At 35.6% G+C, this 20,746-nt stretch overlaps 2 protein-coding genes across 12 annotated transcripts in view; both read right to left on the minus strand.

The window, feature by feature from the left end:
* Positions 1–20,746, minus strand: part of LOC110464978 (endophilin-B1-like) — a 49,448-nt gene that overhangs the window by 4,937 nt on the left and 23,765 nt on the right. The window contains exons 6-11 of one of the 9 annotated variants that reach the window (XM_021520507.1): positions 17,371–17,406; positions 8,288–8,305; positions 6,500–6,589; positions 6,035–6,135; positions 4,155–4,172; positions 2,080–2,284 (exon numbers count right to left, since the gene is read on the minus strand). In XM_021520507.1, the coding sequence (XP_021376182.1) occupies positions 2,080–2,284; positions 4,155–4,172; positions 6,035–6,135; positions 6,500–6,589; positions 8,288–8,305; positions 17,371–17,406 (468 nt within the window). Of the gene's footprint in view, positions 1–2,079; positions 2,285–4,154; positions 4,176–6,034; positions 6,136–6,499; positions 6,590–8,287; positions 8,306–17,370; positions 17,407–20,746 lie in introns of all 9 variants that reach the window. The other 8 variants (XM_021520514.1, XM_021520506.1, XM_021520510.1 and 5 more) reach the window with 8 other exon arrangements.
* LOC110464980 lies at positions 4,184–6,025 on the minus strand. 3 transcript variants are annotated; one of them, XM_021520517.1, is made up of 2 exons: positions 5,225–6,025; positions 4,184–5,060 (listed from the first exon to the last, which is right to left on the minus strand). In XM_021520517.1, the coding sequence occupies exons 1-2, from the start codon at positions 5,627–5,629 to the stop codon at positions 4,539–4,541; spliced, it is 927 nt and encodes a 308-aa protein (XP_021376192.1). In that variant the 5' UTR covers positions 5,630–6,025; the 3' UTR covers positions 4,184–4,538. The 3 variants fall into 3 exon arrangements, with proteins under 3 accessions (XP_021376192.1, XP_021376190.1, XP_021376193.1); XM_021520515.1 differs by having other exon boundaries at positions 5,192–6,025; XM_021520518.1 differs by having other exon boundaries at positions 4,184–4,829; positions 5,126–6,025.

The following is a 20,746-nucleotide window of genomic DNA, read 5'->3' on the forward strand; positions in this document are numbered from 1 at the left end:
TTTGAATTAAATGTCTGCCAACGACCAAACATAGGCATGCTAAACCACAAGGAAATAACGTTCTCCCATTTCTACTTCCACAGGATCTACTAGAACAACACCAAGCATTCATTCCCACTGACAGCAAGTTGCAAGTCATTTATAAGTTGCAAAGCAGCATTTAATATCACGATAAAAACAAGGATTATTGGAAATCTCACACCACTTAGTTAAAATGACAACAATGAAATTAAAAAATTAAAATCTCCATCAGTTAAATACTCATGAATATAAATTATCTTATACATTTGACATTAAATTTTATAAACTTCATCTGTTTTGTAGACAGGCCTATTCCAAGAACAAACATAACTGACCGTCGTACAATGTAGGGAGTATCATCTCATAAAAGGGAGGTAAATCTTGGATTACTATAAGGATCAGGGTGGGTTTGACTAGCAGGCTATGGGGAGGCAGATTTCTGGATACTTATTATTGTTTTGGAGACATTCCTAACTTCAGGATCGAAATATGCAAGGTATGTACATTTCTGGGTAGATAAATAGCAATAAATATTTGCATTTTGTTACGTTGATGTGTCAATGATTTTTCTTTATAAAAATTAACTAAAATCTAACTTGTAGGTAAATGAATTTTCATTGCACAAACATAGCACAAGGAAGAGATTAAAAAACGTAATCAAATCTAAATTCAAGATAATGATACCCTCTAGTTTAAACACAAGGTATACATGTTAGTACCACAATTAGCATGAAGCTTTTTTCTAACTTTAGATGGATCATAATCCTTCATCATAATTACAAGCATTTATCTGAAATAAAAAAGTTAAATCTGTCATGAACTTTATAACCCCAGTGCCCCTGACCTCCAAAGCTGAACTGCATGACCTAACCCTCATTTTCAGTTACCCTACATCCATCAGGTGGACAATTTGCTAGATTGATGTTATCAAATGTATTACACATTAAAAAATATATCATATCAATTCTGAAATATGATACCTTAAAAATAATGTGTGCATATTGGATGAAATTTATTTCCAAAGAGAACAAAATAATCATTTCTTTAACATCAAACCAATCAAGGCATGATTACATGTAGTACCAAAAAAAGGTGAAATAGTTTTCATCAAATGAATGTATTTTGTTTTAAAAAAGGACGGTCTTTATATAAAATCAATTGATATTTTTTGTAATAAGGATGTTTCACAGCTTTTGTCTTTAGCAATTTGAATCCACTCGTTCAATACATTTTGCTTGAAGAATATGTCCATCATACCTATAGCCATTAATGTATAGATATTTTGTACATGTTTTTAGATTTTGCCACACAGCCTGAAGCATTTTGACCTTGGTGAGTGCAGCCTGTATAAGCTTCGTGACAGTAGTAGGTGTAAAAGGCACTCAAATGATAGGACCACTCCAGCCAACAACAGATTACAACAGAACGATGGAGCATGTTGTGGAAATGATCATCTATAACACAAAATTAAAAGCAACCTGTGAGCTAAAGTTCAGTCCCTTGTATTTCTAAACCACGGTTGTTGTAATAGGTCAAGTTACATTAAATGGCAAATATCTAAGCAGTCGAAGTTAATAACTGATGTGTTGTATAAAGTCAATAACAGCTAGGAGATAAAATCTCGGATATCCTCCTCCCATTCCTTTGTTAATCCCTAGAGTTCCAACAGACCAGTCATAGTGGGGCCAAGATCTAGAGGGTCAAATGGAAATGAGGGTAAAGGTCATATCAGCACCAATGAAAGGCATTTATACCTGTAGTTGACCTCATGTCACTTTTCTTTTGGATGAAGCCAGATGTTGTTGTTTTATACACACAACCCCCCTTTCTTTATAATACAACAGCTCAACTTGTTTAACTTGTGTTGGTGAATTTCAAAAATATTCAAAGAATTGAAATCATCTTTGACTTAAATCTAGATATTTTTTTTTTATAAAATTTTCTAATAATTTGTATTACAAAGGATACTCTACTTGTTGTGACACCTAGGTAGATCTAGGGGCATGTGGGGTTAAAGGTCATGACAGGGGCTGCCATGGAAGCATGAGTGCTGCTAACCTCATCAGCCAATAGGGAGAGCTCTGAGCTATCGGCCGAGTCGTAGTCATAAAGAACACGGGCTTGTTTTTTCTCTGTGTTTGGAGTAGCAGCTATGACCTGTATCATGGGAGGTGCACTAGGTATCATGGGATCGGTGGAATAGTTATTTGATATACCTGGACCCAAGGTATTTGGCGCAGTGTTTCCACCACCGACACTGTAACTGAAAAGACAGCAAAAACATTCAACGAACCAAGGAAACAAGCTAAGAAAAGTATAAAGAAAAAATCAAACTGATTGAGAGGAGAGTATGTATTGAATATTGATCAAAACATAACACTTGTAGCACTGAAAGAAAACCATTAGAACAGATCTAAGAATGGCAGTAGGTTCCTCGTTGTACTTGATGCAAACATTTCTGCATTTTCTTGCCATCAAATCCAACCATTGTTATTCAGATTGATTGAAATGTTCCTCAGATTTTTGGAAATTTTCACCTTCCATGAGTTGGGAAAATTGAGAGCAAATTGAAACATCTCCAATTTACCCTTTTCTTTCCCACTCCTCAGATTTTATGAATTTTCAATGTTGTTCCTATGAAGGCAACCACATTTTAATTAGTAATCCCGTTCAATTGAATTGGGAAAGCGATACATCTTAATTCGTTTGGGAAGGTGGCTTTTCAGTATTTTTCGTCGATGGAAGATATTCCTTGAATAATAATCCATGTAAGTTGTATCAATGTTATGTGGCCAAAATGTTTTGATTTTTTTCCCACACTGATAGATGAGATTCTCATAGAAGTGTGACCTCAACAAAAATTTATATTTTCTTATTATAACAATTGTCCAGCACGAAACAATTTCACCAGTCCAACAAGTATCAGAAAAGCACCAACACCAGGCGTTTAGCTCAAGGCATACTATGTCATATGCTTCCATTATGTTTACACATGCTTGACAGTGTCTTTAGGTATGGGTGTTGATTATAAATATACACAAGGTCTGTCCCAGTGCCATCCTATACTAGAGAGATATCTAACATACAGTCTCATTATACAACTAGTTACTGTATATGTATATATATTATATATATGTATATCATAGAAGCAAGGCCATGGCATCCCTATCTTTCCCTGAACAATTCTAATTCATTTCCTACACTTTGAAACTATTAGGAGTTACTTCCCCTCCATAGATTAAGTTCTGGTATACAAAAGTGAATGTGAATTATATTCCCTTAAAGAGTAGATTTAGATTTTTTTTTTGAAATCAACACCTCTTGTTCAATTTCAAGTGATACTCTTTCAAGTGATACAGTTTATATACCTTTGCCTTTTTTAACAGTCGTCGAGCAGACTTGCGCATTAAATATGGCACGAAGTAATCACAAAAGCAAAATACTATGTGTGTTGACTTCTGTCTTTATTCATTCTTAATTTACACTGTCAATGCTTCCAAGGCAGAAGAGACCTCTTACCTACATGTATTTAACTACATTCTGCCAGCATAATGTGTCTTAAACTATATGCTCTGTATGAGAGTTATCTCCCCTGTCACACTTGCCTGGTACTGATCAAGTATTACAAAACAAATCCAGTCTGTCAGGCAATGGTTTGTTTTTTTGCTTGAATATGATAAACACGTCTATGAATTGTATATAATCCTCAGCCCTATGTTAGGTTCGTTAAATGTATTAACAATGTAACAGCTGTACAGGATAAACATTGCAGCAAAACAAAGTAACAAGACAGAACGTTTAAAACAATCATGTACAACATGGAGGTGTACAAAATTAAAATCTAATTTATATATCAATTTTATGGTGGTCCCTCTTTTAAGACAATAATATCTACTTCTATTTTAATATAAAAATTTTGAATTTACTTGAATAAGTATGATACACCTTCCCTGAATAGTTTATACCATGGCTGTGCTTCTCACTCACATGTAATAAAACAGCCCAGTCCACACCTATAGGCATGCAATAGGAAAATGTTTAAAAATGCAAGAAGCAAACATCTTCTTCAAAATCCTGTAACGGCAAAACAGCTGATGATGTAGACAGTGTTACTTCTATACCGTTTAACTTACCTCGACTCCCCCTCCGAACTACTAGTCAGCGAGGAATGGAAATACGGTCAATGAAATGGTCATATAGTTACATCTTATATCTATTTAGTATTCTGTAGAATTTAACATAGAATTGCATCAAGGAATTGATGTATGGACACATCTGCATAATACCCTGGAACTTCAGAAAGGAATGAAATATGGTGGTTGACAAAACACAATGACCTAACATCTATATATCATATAATATGGTATCATTACAAATTTTATACTAAAGTTAGTAATAATAATGATAAATCGTTTAATAGCATCTTTTAATAACATAACTTAGGAACATCAAAACTATTTACTCAGAACTATTCTGCTCACCATTTCACTAAATGAGTGCTTACATACACTGGGTAACTAAACCATACAAAACGGGTGAGGGACCTTGGACATAAGATAATTAAACAGGTGAAGGACCTTGGACATAAGATAGTTAGACAGGTGAAGGACCTTGGACATAAGATAGTTGGACAGGAGAGGGACCTTGGACATAAGATAGTTAGACAGGTGATGGACCTTGGACATAAGACAGTTAGACAGTTGAGGGACCTTGGACATAAGATAGTTAAACAGGTGAGGGACCCTGGACATAAGATAGTTAGACAGGTGAGGGACCCACGACATAAGATAGTTAGACAGTTGAGGGACCTTGGGCATAAGATAGTTAGACAGTTGAGGGACCTTGGACATAAGATAATTAGACAGGTGAGGAACCTTGGACATAAGACAGTTAGACAGTTGAGGGACCTTGGACATAAGATAGTTAGACAGGTGAGGGACCTTGGACATAAGATATTTAGACAGGTGAGGAACCTTGGACATAAGATAGTTAGACAGGTGAGGGACCTTGGACATAAGATAGTTAGACAGGTGAGGGACCTTGTACATAAGATAGTTAGACAGGTGAGGGACCTGGAAAAAGGATAGTTAGACAGTTGAGGGACCCTGGACATAAGATAGTTAGACAGGAGAGGGACCTTGGACATAAGATAGTTAAACAGGTGAGGGACCTTGGACATAAGATAGTTAGACAGGTGAGGGACCTTGGACATAAGATAGTTAGACAGGAGAGGGACTTTGGGCATAAGAAAGTTAGACAGGAGAGGGACCATGGACATAAGATAGTTAGACAGGTGAGGGACCTTGTACATAAGATAGTTAGACAGTTGAGGGACCCTGGACATAAGATAGTTAGACAGGAGAGGGACCTTGGACATAAGATAGTTAGACAGGTGAGGGACCTTTGACATAAGATAGTTAGACAGGTGAGGGACCTTGGACATAAGATAGTAAGACAGGTGAGGGACCTTGGACATAAGATAGTTAGACAGTTGAGGGACCCTGGACATAAGATAGTTAGACAGGAGAGGGACCTTGGGCATAAGATAGTTAGACAGGTGAGGGACCTTGGACATAAGATAGTTAGACAGGTGAGGGACCTTGGACATAAGATAGTTAGACAGGCACGGACATATTATGCACAGGTGTATTTGTATCAGTATATTTCATAGTCCCTAGAACAAATATAATGTTCATAGGAGGTGCTTTAAATAAATACTCATGACATACAGGGATACAACCAGAATGTATAACTCCGCCAAGCATGCATTCACCTCATTCAGTTCAACAAAGCATTCCTTCATAATCGATCATAAACCAAAAATTTAATTTACTCTTGGTCCAAGACCTTTTCAGTGAAAACTAAACTCCAGATTATTAATTAATTATGAAACAGAAAAAATGTCAACCCATGCAGTCAAAGTATTAAGTCTACCTCAATAATTTCAAAGGAACGCTGAATTCAAAAGAATACTGTAGTTTCTTCCCCTCGTCTCAAATTGACCTTGACCTACCTTCCGAGCTGCCTCTGCAGGTCCTGCATGTACTTCAGACATTGGGCGTAGTAGGTTGTCTGCGCCTCGATAAAGTCATTCAGACACCGTAAGTGGTGAGCCTGCATACCATCCAAACAATTAAAACATACAGTAAATATTATCATACAAATTGTTTGAATAAATTCACTGTTCAGCCTGACTTACAGGAAATGAAATTAGGACAAATATACAAAACGACAAAGTAAGACGTAATTTCGTCAATTATCTCTGTACTAAAATTAATTCAATGCACATATGATTAAGGGTGAAACACACGTCTTTAAAAGTGCACATTTTCGAAGTTTATTTAAGATATTTAGAATATTTTTTAATACAACCTGGCGATTTGGAAACTAGAATTTTTGCATAATTGTCAAATTTTGGTTGCATCTCATCATATGAAGGTACTACAAGATTTAGTATATAACACAATGATACACATACATGGGCACTGCTGACACCCTCTAACAACAGCTTGGTGATCTCTGCCTGTCTGTCAAACTCTGCCTGAGCCACGCGCAAGTCAGCTTCAGCCTGGGGAAAGTGAAATGGAGCTAGTGTCTGTTATATAAACAATACTGTTCTAGTTGTTAGTTGTATATCTTATAAAATTGTAAGATTTAACACAAGTGGTACACAAAACAATTAACACAGAGAGTCACAGGAAGGAAACAACAAACATGGATTTATTACATCATCTCATTATATCTCTATAGACTATGAATTAGTATACCAGTTTTTGTGATTTGCATGGTGCATTGAATTGATAAAAGGTAAAAGAAATGTTTAACTTTTAAGTGAAATTTGTACTTTTAGAAGACAGTATACAATGTACTATATGATTACAACAAAAACTTCCACCACTGTACACAGCGAAACAAAATCAAAACATCCAAAACAAAGGTATTATACATGTGTATGTTTTCTGCCAGAGTTTGACATGGTATCAAAAAATCTGTAGGCCTAATACATATAGTCTTTATTTATATATGTATACCAATGTATCCCCTGGATGTATTCTTGTAGTTAACCCTTTCACCCCTATGTAACTTAGTAGACTCTACCATGCATTGATCTGAATGAGTCCATCATGGTCTACAGTGGTGAAAGGGTTAAGGAGGTATACATACATATATATATCATATATGTAGACTATCTGGCCTAAATGTATATATACAATGTCAAACTCCTGTGGTATTTCCCATGAAAAATCTGAAAATGATACCCCAAAAGCAATACAGGTACAATATGTATGAAAGTATGAAGATACTGTAGATACATATAGGCTAAGGAATGAAGCTGCCAAAACTAATTACAACAAATGATTTAACCCATTCACCCCTAAGTCACATATGAACCCTACCAAATCAAAGACTTGGCAAGTTCAGTTTACTTTGTAGGGGTGAATGAGTTAATACGCTCCTAAATGGACATCCATTAACTACTGTAAAGCATTAAAATCTTCATGACTGTTTATTTTTTAGACATATTCGTAAGGTTTTGATTTCTATTTAAATGAAAAAATAAAAGAAATGTTCATCCCTTTTTTAATTGTGTTTTGAATAAATTATCACATATTTCTGAACATATATTAACTTGCTAAATGTATAATCGAACAAATGATCAGAAATAATGGACATTTTTATTGACTAAATCTCCACCTGACTGTACATGTATATGCCAAAATATCCACCTTGTTGAATAAAAGTTATTTACAGTGGGAAAAAATACTGTGAAACCTGTCAGAACAGATTACGTAACATTGTACAACCCTTTAATTTGTCATTATACAAATATTTCATGAGTTTCCAGAACAAAAAAAGATGGGATTTTTTGTTTGGGTAAACTCTTACGGTATAATCCTAAGAATTTTTTTTTTACAAGACAACTTTTAAAGCATGACATAGTCAAACCTGAGGTATCATTCTATAACATCCCCCCAAACCGCACCACTTGGCAATTACGGAGTGGCCGCCACTGTCCTTGTTACACTCTACCAGTTCAATGATGCTACTTTTGAATTAAAATCTTCAATAAATATAATCGTCCTGCAGATATTTTTCAAATTTGGCTTTTACTAAAATAAAGTGTGCTGATGAAACTTGATTCAAATTTTAAAATGTTTGCATGATATCTAAATAAACATGAAAAAGATCTGATGTTGGAGTAGCCCTGAACTACTGCATGCAAGCCACCATGCTGTATCTACACAGACACAAATGAAAGTCTTACTCGGGCAATGACGTCATCCTGGTCCGCACAAACACAAACAAGTCAACAGGTCAGTTAACACAGGTCAAAGTTCAAAGTTATAATTACACAATGTCAATACTAGTTCAGCATTACAAAATATGCCCTTAAAAATGAAATATGATTTTATCTTAATTTTTTACAGTCAATATTCAGTGCTGATGTAATTAGCATTTATTAATCTTTTACAATATGTATGTTAAAGTAAACAAAGTTAATGATCTGTTACTATTGGATGAAAATATCTACATATACCTGGTAGTAAAATATGACATGTATATACATGTATAATCAATATTTGATCAAGTCAAAGCAGGTTAAGCCAAGGAATATTATTGATTGTTAAAAACACTTCCTCATCCATATTTTAGTTATGATAACATTATCATGTTTGTAGGCTTAGCTATTTAAACTTAAGGTGTACCACATCAATCATACGTTACAAGGAAGTTATAGTGAGAATGTGTACATGTGTGTAATAAGTCTCCTTATATATATTAGGATTCACACTGTGCTGTAGCTTGTAAATAATATCACATGTATAAATATAAAATAGTACATACAACAGATTAAAAAGTCTAAAAAATGTTAACACAATCTTAAACAGACTGTTATTAAATGCACAACGTGCACCTTTAGATCTGTCAATGTACGACCATGCGTGAAATATCAACAAAAAACTCCTGATGATACTAAAATTTTGTCACGAGCCACAGTAACACTACTGTGTCTAACAAATGTATCTCATTGTATTTATGAGATGTTACAGTAAACCTGACATTTAGGAGACACATTTACAATCTTCAACTTTTAGGATTTTAATATCTATTTGTTAAAATTTTGGTAATTGGAAAAGAAAAAAAGATTATTTTTTTATTTATTTTTTCTGTATTTTTCTTCACATCATTGCTATAGATTCGTTTTTAGTTTTAACGTTGAGGCACAACTTATACACATACTGATTGTGTGAGGCACAACTATACACATACTGATTGAGTGAGGCACAACTATACACATTTTGATTGAGTGAGGCACAACTATACACATACTGATTGTGTGAGGTACACCTATACACATACTGATTGAGTGTATGTGACAGTCCGGGACTTTCCAGCTTCTGGAGCTCAAACTAACACTAATACAGTAAGTAAACCATCAGAGAGAAGATGAAGAGTTGATTGGGGTCAGATTCCCACATCAGATACAGAATAAATACTACAGATATCACTAACAATGGCCATTATGGCATCATTCCTTCCCTAATTAAGTATACAGGGACAGTAGCGTGATGCCTTGCCCCTATATAATGTAATATATTATCTGACAAAGGCTATATAGACCATGCTGGCCCATTCCCTGTGGACAAAATGATGAGTAGAAGAAGAGATGTTTGATAAAATATATAATATCCTAGCCATAACATCAGGATGAAACGTCTGCCGTGCAGTTTTCCCAGTCACATATTTCTTAATCAGAAATTATTCTTCATATAACTTTAAGTTCATACAATTCGGCTCCATTCGGCTCCGACATAAATAATGACTAAGACCATTGCAATCAAGATACAAAAAAATATTTTAAGTTAGGTTTTTCAAGGAATATCATTTGCAATGACAAAACAGACACTTCAACGCCATATATATTATGGAATACTTAGATAATTATATGCATTGCAGGAATTATTCAACTATCATGTCGATATCAATGCAAATCGGTTACATCTATATTTAACAATTAAAGCCCTGCAGTCTTCATGTGATATTCACGTAACTGATTTGTAGTCTTACCACAAAGATATTAGAAAGATCTGCTTCATCCCTAAATATTTTTGATAAGTTGATTTTCTAAGTCAGAAATTTTAGTGTATTTGAATGAATGGGATATACATAATATAACCCCAGATAACTTAAAATGCTTTCAAATTTTATTTTTGTCCCTGTTAATTATCAAACCGACAGCCTCCCTCTGTTATTTCCCTGGCAATAATCAGAGAAGAGTTATTTCTGGATTTGTTTGAGCTGTAGGGTGACGTTATAACACTGACTCTTCTGAAGACTGATATTGTTACATTTATACAGAACATCTCAAACAAGTTTCAGGGGCGGTCCAGGTGAGGGCATAATGGGCGTATATGCCCCCCTCCCCCTTTTCAAAAAAAAAAAAAAGAGTCAGGAACCGTAACATAAGTGCATTTCACAATTATTTATGTTTTTTAGCAAAACAAAAGGTCCATTTTTTTTTTCAAATCGCTCCGCTCGCCAAGAGATTTGAAATATCCTAGAAACGCCCATGAGTTTGGACATATGGATTCAGACACGGGACAAAATCTTAGTCTATTCTTAGAAACTGGTTGATCTAATCAGAAAGGNTTTCAACTCGCTCCGCTCGCCAAGAGATTTGAAATATCCTAGAAACGCCCCTGAGTTTGGACATATGGATTCAGACACGGGAAAAAATCTTAGTCTATTCTTAGAAACTGGTTGATCTAATCAGAAAGGAAGATTAAAACTATTTATACAGGAAATGGTACTTCGCCTCGGTGTTAACTTTGTGGGGAGTGTGCTGTTTCACTTTCTGGTCCTTACATGGGGATCAATAAACAGTCACTTGGGGATAAGACTCTAGGTATAACACTAATCTACAAACAAAATGGCCCCAACTCAATCAGCATATCCTGTGCTCTCCATGACTAAATCAAATTATAAAACAAAATGGATGTAAAATGTCCATGTGAAAGCACAGAAGGACAACTCAATTAGCTTGTGTGTAAATAAAAAAGTGTAGGTTTAACTTCTGACTCATGCTGTCCCGATCTGACCACCTAGACTAGCTATTGACGGGAAGGCAGGTGATCCATCACTACAGCTGTTCCTGGTGAAGGTCTGCATGCTGTGTAAGTGCTACTGGGACAGGTCATCAGTATGACAAATACCCAAGTACACTCTACAGGTTTAAAGGTAAACCACTATGACAAATACCCAGGTACATTCTATAGGTTTACATTCCAATGGAGTTCAGGAACACTTATTGAAAACCTGTAGTGCAAAATTTTATTTGTGATGGTAGGCCCTCATTTTTTCCAACAGATTTCCTTATCAAAGTCTATAACTAAAGTCCATAGCTCTAGATCTGTATAAGGTGGGTCTTGAAACCCATTTTCAGTGTGTGACACCTTTCCATCCCAAGAAGTATTTGTATACAAGTTGTGGTTATTGTAGGTGGCAAGGTATATGATATATGCCCCAGACATATACAACAAAACAAAGAACAAAGGGCAATAACTCTGTACATAGCAAGGCAAGAGACACAATCTATTTCAGTGTGTAACACCCTGTCATCTCATTGGTACTTGCTTTTTAAATTACAAACTTTTGTAATTGTAGATGACAAGGAACATGATATAGGCAAAGTGGCAAATGATGGCCACCATTCCATATAAAATGAAAAGTGATAAACTGACTGACGGAGTGACTGATAATTATATATATAAACAGAGTGCAAACATGAAGTCCAGGATCCCTTGCAGTAGTAACAGTGTGGGGCACTAACAAGACTTGTTGAAAGCCTGAAGAAGTCCTCATATTTCAAAGCCAAGTCTGCAACATCACTGTTATATATCCTTGACACGATCTTGACATTTAATTTGAAAATGAGAATTCAAGAAAAAATGAATTCGCATGCAGAAGTAAAAATACTGCTTGACAAGATTTTTGCACATTTGTAAATTCTGATAGTTGGAAGGAATGTCATGAAAGGTCAAAGTAATCAATATATTCACAATGATCAAAAGGATATGTTGTGAAGAAGTGTTTCAAGTTTGTATAGAGTTCAGGAAAATCTCAAGCAATGCAAGTTGATTTCAAGTGTCCAGGAAAATCTCAAGCAATGCAAATTAATTGCTAATGAAAATTCCGCTTACGAGTTTAGAAGATTTATACCAGCGAGACTGGAGTTCACATAGAGTTAAGTGACAGACATGACCTCAGATCAAGAAAGCTGAGTACAGGGGAGGTAAAATGATTGACAATAGCATTTCTGTAATGACAGGCCACAAATATATAGTGTTGAACTTGTCCATAAAGGTCACAGTTTTCCACTGAGACCAAACAAACAATGAGATGATTATTTACAAGAAGCCCCATTTTAACAACATTTTGATCGGAGTATATCTATAATGTAAACAGAACAAAAACTTATTGCCAATAAGGGAACATTTGTGTGGGAAAAAAGCAATAGGCATACCTGGATTCAAACTTAAATCCCATAATTTTCAACAAATTCTTCCACTCCTGTAAAGACACATCCAATACAACCATTGTACCATCTTTCAAGGATAAATCTCAGACTTGTGCTAGATATGTAAGAGGAGTAAACAAATACATTGGCCATACGAGAATTTGGACCTCAAAACTTTAACTGGAGCTGGGGACAACTGTGTTCAAACATTGGCCATACCAGGATTTGGACCTCTAAACTCTAACTGGAGCTGGGGACAACTGTGTTCAAACATTGGCCATACAAGGATCTGGACCTCTAAACTCTAACAGGAGCTGGGGACAACTGTGTTCAAACATTGGCCATAAGAGGATCTGGACCTCCAACTCTAACTGGAGCTGGGGACAACTGTGTTCAAACATTGGCCATACGAGGATTTGGACCTCTAAACTCTAACTGGAGCTGGGGACAACTGTGTTCAAACATTGGCCATACGAGGATTGGGACTTCCAAACTCTTACTGGAGCTGGGAACAACTGTGCTCAAACATTGGCCATACGAGGATTTGACCTCCAAACTATAACTGGAGCTGGGAACAACTGTGTTCAAACTCGGAGTCACCAGCAATTGTCCAAACAGTTGTACTACACATATATGCCAACATTTTTTGTGTAATGTTGTATGTTAGCACTTGTACGGCAACATTTTTGTATATGTTTACATTTTGGTGCGTGTCAACAGTTTTGTATGGTGACATTTTTGGGTATTTTGACACTTTTGTTTTGTCAACATTTTTGAGCATGCTGACATTTTTTGTGCAATGGCAACATTTTTGTGTATGCCAAAGTTTCACCGATAGTTTCCTATTTTTGCAAGATGTCAAGACCTATGCAGGGTGACTAAACGTAACTGAACAAAATGTACAGAAAGAAATCAAATCTAGTACAAGTTCAAAATAAAGGTTGTTCCTAATAGCTAACTCTCACTGGTGCATATAAATATGGTTGGTAAAAGTTACCATGGTAACAGGGTAGGAGGAGATAGACCCACTGACGACCTCTGCGCCCGACTGGATACATCTACTTGGCTTGTCAACAGGTAAAATATAAAAACAGATTGTTGTTAATTAAACAGTTATCTCTTTGGTTGACTAATTACTGGCAAATCTGTACCAACAACTCTTAAATAAGAGTGTTGATGAAAACAAAGGTGTTTAAAGACTCATGTAGGTAACCCAGTATCCTCATTTCTCATGTACTCCTTAACATGTATAATGTATAAATGTGTCTACAAATGCAGGAAAGAAGATGGCAGTAGTGGCAAAAAATACTTTATACGTTTATAATCTACACATTTAAAACTTTGTCATGACCATAAAAACTTGGTGTACATACCAGATAACCAGGAATGTTATGTAATACTTTATCATGACATGGTACACACATCTTAAGGAAGTTCCCCAATGAAATCTTTCACCTATATATATATTACAATTTGGCGTAAGTACCAGAGAATCAAGAATGTTATGTTATACTTTATTATGACATGGTTAACACTTTGGCCCTCCAAGCAGACGGCCAGGGTTCGATCCCCGAAGTCATCGTACGCATGGAATATTCAAAGAAAGTGTTTTTCTCCTGCCCACACAACTCCAACAACCCAGGTGGAGTATAAAATGGTCTGGGGTGGATGTTGCGGTATCTGTGCTGTGGCATTCAAGTGAGGTGGTACTATAAATGATACCGTTGGAAGTACGGTCCCACTACAAACAGAACACAATACATCTCCAGCACACAAGCAGGCATACACACATAGGGAGATATTAGCCAGGTGGCATATATATGACTAGTAGTTAGCGCCTGATAAGGCAGCTCCTGTGAATTCCTCAAAATTGTATTGATTAATGTATATGCTAATTGTATTCATTGTATTAAATTGTATAAAGCGCTTTAGAGTGGCTTATGCTAGCTAGATAGGGCGCTATATCAAATGTTGTAGATTTATTTTTATTATTTATCTAAGGAGGTTCCCTAATGAAACCTTTCACTGATATAGTAATAGGCTAAATGTATTAGGATGAGCATGAGGCAATAAGAACTAACGGTCTGGATATATATTTCAATGACTTAACTTCTGACCCCTCTCAAAAAGAAGTTACAGGACAGACAACAGTAGACCTTTTACCAAAGCTGAGTCTGCTGTGACATCAGTAACATGTATCAAAAACTTGATTTCAATAACATATCATAGGAAAAAGATTTAATAGGACAGGACAGGTATCACTAAACGATTCCAGAATATTGACATCCACGGAACTTTTAGATTTAATAATTCCGATAGATTAAGAAAGAACACCTGTAATTTACATATTTCANGAAATCCCATGAATTTCAACAAATTCTTCCACCCCAAAGACACATAGAATCCAATCCAATACAACCGTTGTACCATCTTTACAGGATAAATCTCAGTCTTGTGCTAGATATGTAACAGGAGTAAACAAATACATTGGCCATACGTGGATTTGACCTCCAAACTCTAACTGGAGCTGGGGACAACTGTGTTCAAACATAGGCCATACGAGGATTTGGACCTCCAAACTCTTACTGGAGCTGGGAACAACTGTGCTCAAACATTGGCCATACAAGGATTTGACCTCCAAACTCTTACTGGAACTGGGGACAACTGTGCTCAAACATTGGCCATACGAGGATTGGGACTTCCAAACTCTTACTGGAACTGGGGACAACTGTGTTCAAACATTGGCCATACGAGGATTGGGACCTCCAAACTCTAACTGAAGCTTGGGACAACTGTGTTCAAACATTGGCCATACGAGGATTGGGACTTCCAAACTCTTACTGGAGCTGGGAACAACTGTGCTCAAACATTGGCCATACGAGGATTTGACCTCCAAACTATAACTGGAGCTGGGAACAACTGTGTTCAAACTCGGAGTCACCAGCAATTGTCCAAACAGTTGTACTACACATATATGCCAACATTTTTTGTGTAATGTTGTATGTTAGCACTTGTACGGCAACATTTTTGTATATGTTTACATTTTGGTGCGTGTCAACAGTTTTGTATGGTGACATTTTTGGGTATTTTGACACTTTTGTTTTGTCAACATTTTTGAGCATGCTGACATTTTTTGTGCAATGGCAACATTTTTGTGTATGCCAAAGTTTCACCGATAGTTTCCTATTTTTGCAAGATGTCAAGACCTATGCAGGGTGACTAAACGTAACTGAACAAAATGTACAGAAAGAAATCAAATCTAGTACAAGTTCAAAATAAAGGTTGTTCCTAATAGCTAACTCTCACTGGTGCATATAAATATGGTTGGTAAAAGTTACCATGGTAACAGGGTAGGAGGAGATAGACCCACTGACGACCTCTGCGCCCGACTGGATACATCTACTTGGCTTGTCAACAGNGCAAATACCAATCAGAATTAAAAAAAAAAGAGTCTAAACATCATTAGATATTCATCCATCCTGATTTACTTAGCAGTATATATTGTCCTGATTAACTTAGCAGTATATATTGTACATCCTGATTTACTTAGCAGTATATATTGTCCTGATTAACTTAGCAGTATAGATTGTATATCCTGATTTACTTAGCAGTATATATTGTACATCCTGATTACCTTAGCAGTATAGATTGTACACCCTGATTAACTTAGCAGTATAGATTGTTCACCCTGATTAACTTAGCAGTATATATAGATTGTACACCCTGATTAACTTAGCAGTATATATTGTACATCCTAATTAAGCAAGTTTTATTGAAATCCATCCATGTCTCGATCAAGTAGAGTATTGAGGATGTCATCAATATGATATCAATTAACCTAGTAAAATATAGGTTCTGATCCATCAAGTATGAAGTGATTTACAGGTAATTATACTTTGTCAACGCATAATCATATTTATGAGAATTACGGTACTAAAACTTAACGTAGCAAACGATACAGATGGATGTTTCACAGGACACAAAACAATTTATTGCTGAACATTCTTATATTTAACCTAAACCAAAAAGACAATGAACAAAATATGGTATATCTGTAGTACAGCCCTCTATATATGAATTCAGCTTTACTATCACTGTAACAGATACAGTAAGATGTAAGAGGATTACATCACTGCTTAATACAAATGTAAGAAATGTATTCCATCCTGTATAAAAAGTACAGTAAAACATACATGGACATGCAAATAAGCCATTTCCCTAGATTCCTACATAATCAATACACAGAGTCCAGAAGAAACATAAAGTTATTGCATGGGGTGTATTTAAATACAAATTGCTGTTTTATGGTTTTTCTGCCATTTTGCCAAAGTAAATTATGAGATTATTGAGCTGACTGTGTTGTCCAACTCTTGCCTGGCCTGGAGCCTGATCAGATGGCTCACTTCATTAACTTATATTAAGTCACATGTACATACCACTGTCACACACCAAGGTGTGGTCGCTTACCTAACCTGGAGCCTGATCAGATGGCTCACTTCATTAACTTAAATCACATGTACATGGTTAATATTGAGTCTGTGCTACGTACCCAGCTCTATGACCTTGAACTTATGAAATCCTAAAATTATTTTGTTCTCAAGACAGAACTTTACTGACAGGAGGCTTGTACTGTGAAAGTAAATGATAGAAGTATCATGAACAGAATCAGCAATATTTAAAACATTCCATGCAAAGATCTGATTTTTATAAATGTTTAGAGTAACCCATTTTAGAATGGTGTAAACCAAGACAACGGTAAGAACTCTAGCTAGACACTTCAACAAAATAAGGGTGGACAACGATCATGCATGAAAACAAGAGTCACTAACCTCTACGAGGGTCAGGGTGTTGGTAGTGGAGTTAGGCTTGTAAAAGACAGACACACATTACACGTAGATAGTACACACGTGTGGTCATACCACATATATATACTCACACACACACCATACACACATAGATAGTACACACTTGTGGTCATACCACATATATATACTCACACATACACATAGATAGTACACACTTGTGGTCATACCACATATACAAACACATACACACCATACACACACAGATAGTACACACTTGTGGGCATACCACATATATATACTCACCCACACCATACACACATAGATAATACACACTTGTGGTCATACCTCATATACATACTCACACACACACCATACACACATACATAGTACACACTTGTGGTTATACCCCATATATATACTCACACACACACCATACACATGTAGATAGTACACACTTGTGGTTATACCCCATATATATACTCACACACACCATACACACATAGATAATACACACTTGTGGTCATACCACAGATACATACTCACACACACCATACACACATAGATAGTACACACTTGTGGTCATACCACATATACATGCTCACACACACCATACACAAAGTACATAAGTGTGTGTGGCATATCTTATCAGTAGGGAACATTCAATGCACAGTTACACATGTAGGAATGAGTGCACTATACACCTTTGCATATGGTAAACTGTTACACATGAAACCATGAGTGTGACCTACATGTTCATTTACACATATATATGATACATGTAAGTGTACATATGTTGCAGTCTTATGGTACACACATATATATATAGGTGTATCTTTGTGATAAGTCACCAAAGGTCACCTCAAAGGTCACCTCATCCAGAAATGCAAAGTCAGTAACAAATACAACAATATCATATCTAACACATTCTTACATAGCCATATAAACTTTGATTATTTATGTAATTTCCATGTTTCAAATCTCCTATGTCGTTATATGGACCATTTCATGTACAGAAGTATATATTATAATAAGAATTCCCAGAAGATGAATTATTCAGATTGTCTGTCCAGGAGACAGATCTCCATACATTCATGTGTTGATTACATAGTTAGCTATCTACACATTACTATCATGGAGGGAGAATCTCAGAGGACCACAATGATATATTGATATGGGGACTACTTATACATAGTCATTACAATCTTCCAGGGGGATTCCTTTCTCAGAAGATCATGTGCTGTACATGTTTGGCTGGCTATTTATACATCAACTAATCCTGAAAGGGAATCCCCACAGCTGGGTGATGTACTGATTGTATTGGATGACTAGTAACTTTGTATGTGTTGTATTACATTTACCATCTTTTGAGGAGGATTTTCTGCGGGTGACATATTGATTATTGATGTTTAGATATAATAATATATACACGTATAAATACCTTGGAGAGGAATTCTCAGGTGGCAATTTGTAATGATGGACTATTGTTCGACTCCTTGCGGAGGCATTAAAAAAATAATGACCTCTGTTACATATATACATTACATGTTAAACCTTGAGGAGGGATTCCCATCAGATGTGTTAACTGTTTGACTGGCTATTTATAAACTATTATTCAGGAAGGGAATTCCCTGAGATTGTTATGTTTGGTTGTGTTTTTTTCTATCATTTTGTTACGTAGTTCTAGTTTCTTTAGATACTTAATTTATCAACTGTAAGTACTAATAAAAGTAGTTTTCAACTTGAATTTAAGTTTAAATTAAAGATGTTGTAGTGATTTAACCTCTCTCCTCGCCTACCCCAACCCATCTCACACACCCTTTCACAGAGTCCTCCCCACTATCTATACCTGTAAGTAATTCAATAGTCCAATATCCATGTGCACACAGGTGATACCAAGCATGTAGGATTATATATGTGAGAACATGACCCAGGCTTTTATATAGATATAATGTATTCAAAATCCACATAAATTTCTCGAACATACAACATATATGAAGCAGTAATTATAATTGTATTACTATACTACATTGACCACTAGCAATATAATATACAGCATATTTATAATCATAAACACCAGCCACAGGCCTGTGTTTGATCAAAAGCAAAATATTACCATAAAATGAAACCCTAGTCACTACAGCAGAGTACAGTGTTTTTAGGTAAGAAATATATCATTACATTCAAGCACATGGCCATACATAATTCAGTCATGCTCTAATTTCTTAATATAAGTTGTACAGTGGTTCACAACTATAGATATCAGATAATAAGGATCAGACTGATTTGCAGATAGCTTCGAAGCATAAAAAAATCATACCATGATACCTTATAATGAAAGGGTAGTTGTCTCCCTTTAATATCTAGTATCTACACGCCACACCAGATGGTGTTACATGTCAGAGTAATGCATGATGTGCTGTGAGTTCACACTTACATCAGTGGTTCTCTTTATTGATTTCCAACCACCACTGTTTTTTTTATTTTCTTAATTCAACTGATACCATCTGTATACAAGCATAGCAACACATGTTCGTGTACATGGGCCAGACAGAGATGCACAGAATGCCTTGTGATTTGTCAGTACATGTCCTTTAAACACCTCTCCATATCGTAATCAATCCAGCCATGAATTCGAAGTATTCTTAACCTTCAAATATTACAATACTATTCCGACACATTCATTCTAGATCTAAAACATATCCCAGCTTCTCCTCATTGTACAGTTTTGTTGGTAAGATAAGAATCAATGTGTTTAGAATAAACATGTCTTAGAGAACAAATTGACCAGACCTTATGGATATCAAAAGCTTCAAACTGATGGCCATCAGATAATGATATAAATCTAATGTGTAAAAGAATATTTGCCCCATCTATTGTAAACTAGTTTATCTTGCTTAGTAGGAAACCAAAAAGTATGGTTCTCAGTGATTTTGATACCTGAGAATAAAGAATACCATGACAGAGAAATATGATCAGATTTGATTAATCTTGATCTTAAATTACAGATGTTTCATAGAATCATTACAGATGATCGGACCATCTGCTACATCGACCATAAATGGTGGCCACTGTCAATAATGTATCTACCTCACCAACAATACAGAACATTAAAGCTAGCTATAAATAATAATCACAAATATTCTATATGTAAACACTGCACATGTATGGTCATGTTATATGTTGTGATTACAACATTATAATGCTGACTGAGGAGTGGGCTGTCACTTTGAAGTGAACTTATTAGAAAGCTGTATTATAGATAAAAGGATTTCATAACTGAACACAATGTTTGATATATTATACTAAACTTGTGCCAAAAATATCCACAACAAAGTAGCAGAACTATATGTTTTCGAGAGACCAAATTCTAATGATCCATGTTAGTGCCATAATATAAAAT

This window comes from Mizuhopecten yessoensis, unplaced genomic scaffold, assembly GCF_002113885.1.
Source record: "Mizuhopecten yessoensis strain PY_sf001 unplaced genomic scaffold, ASM211388v2 scaffold11045, whole genome shotgun sequence".
Lineage (NCBI taxonomy): Eukaryota > Metazoa > Mollusca > Bivalvia > Pectinida > Pectinidae > Mizuhopecten > Mizuhopecten yessoensis.

Excerpts from the sequence above, each read along its gene's own strand:
- LOC110464980 (XM_021520515.1), bottom strand. The coding sequence starts at position 5,629 with ATGTCCAAGGTCCCTCACCTGTCTAACTATCTTATGTCCAAGGTCCCT. Across the intron at positions 5,061-5,191 it reads CTAACTATCTTATGTCCAAG|GTCCCTCACCTGTCTAACTA; the intron begins GTCCCTCACCTG and ends CTTATGTACAAG.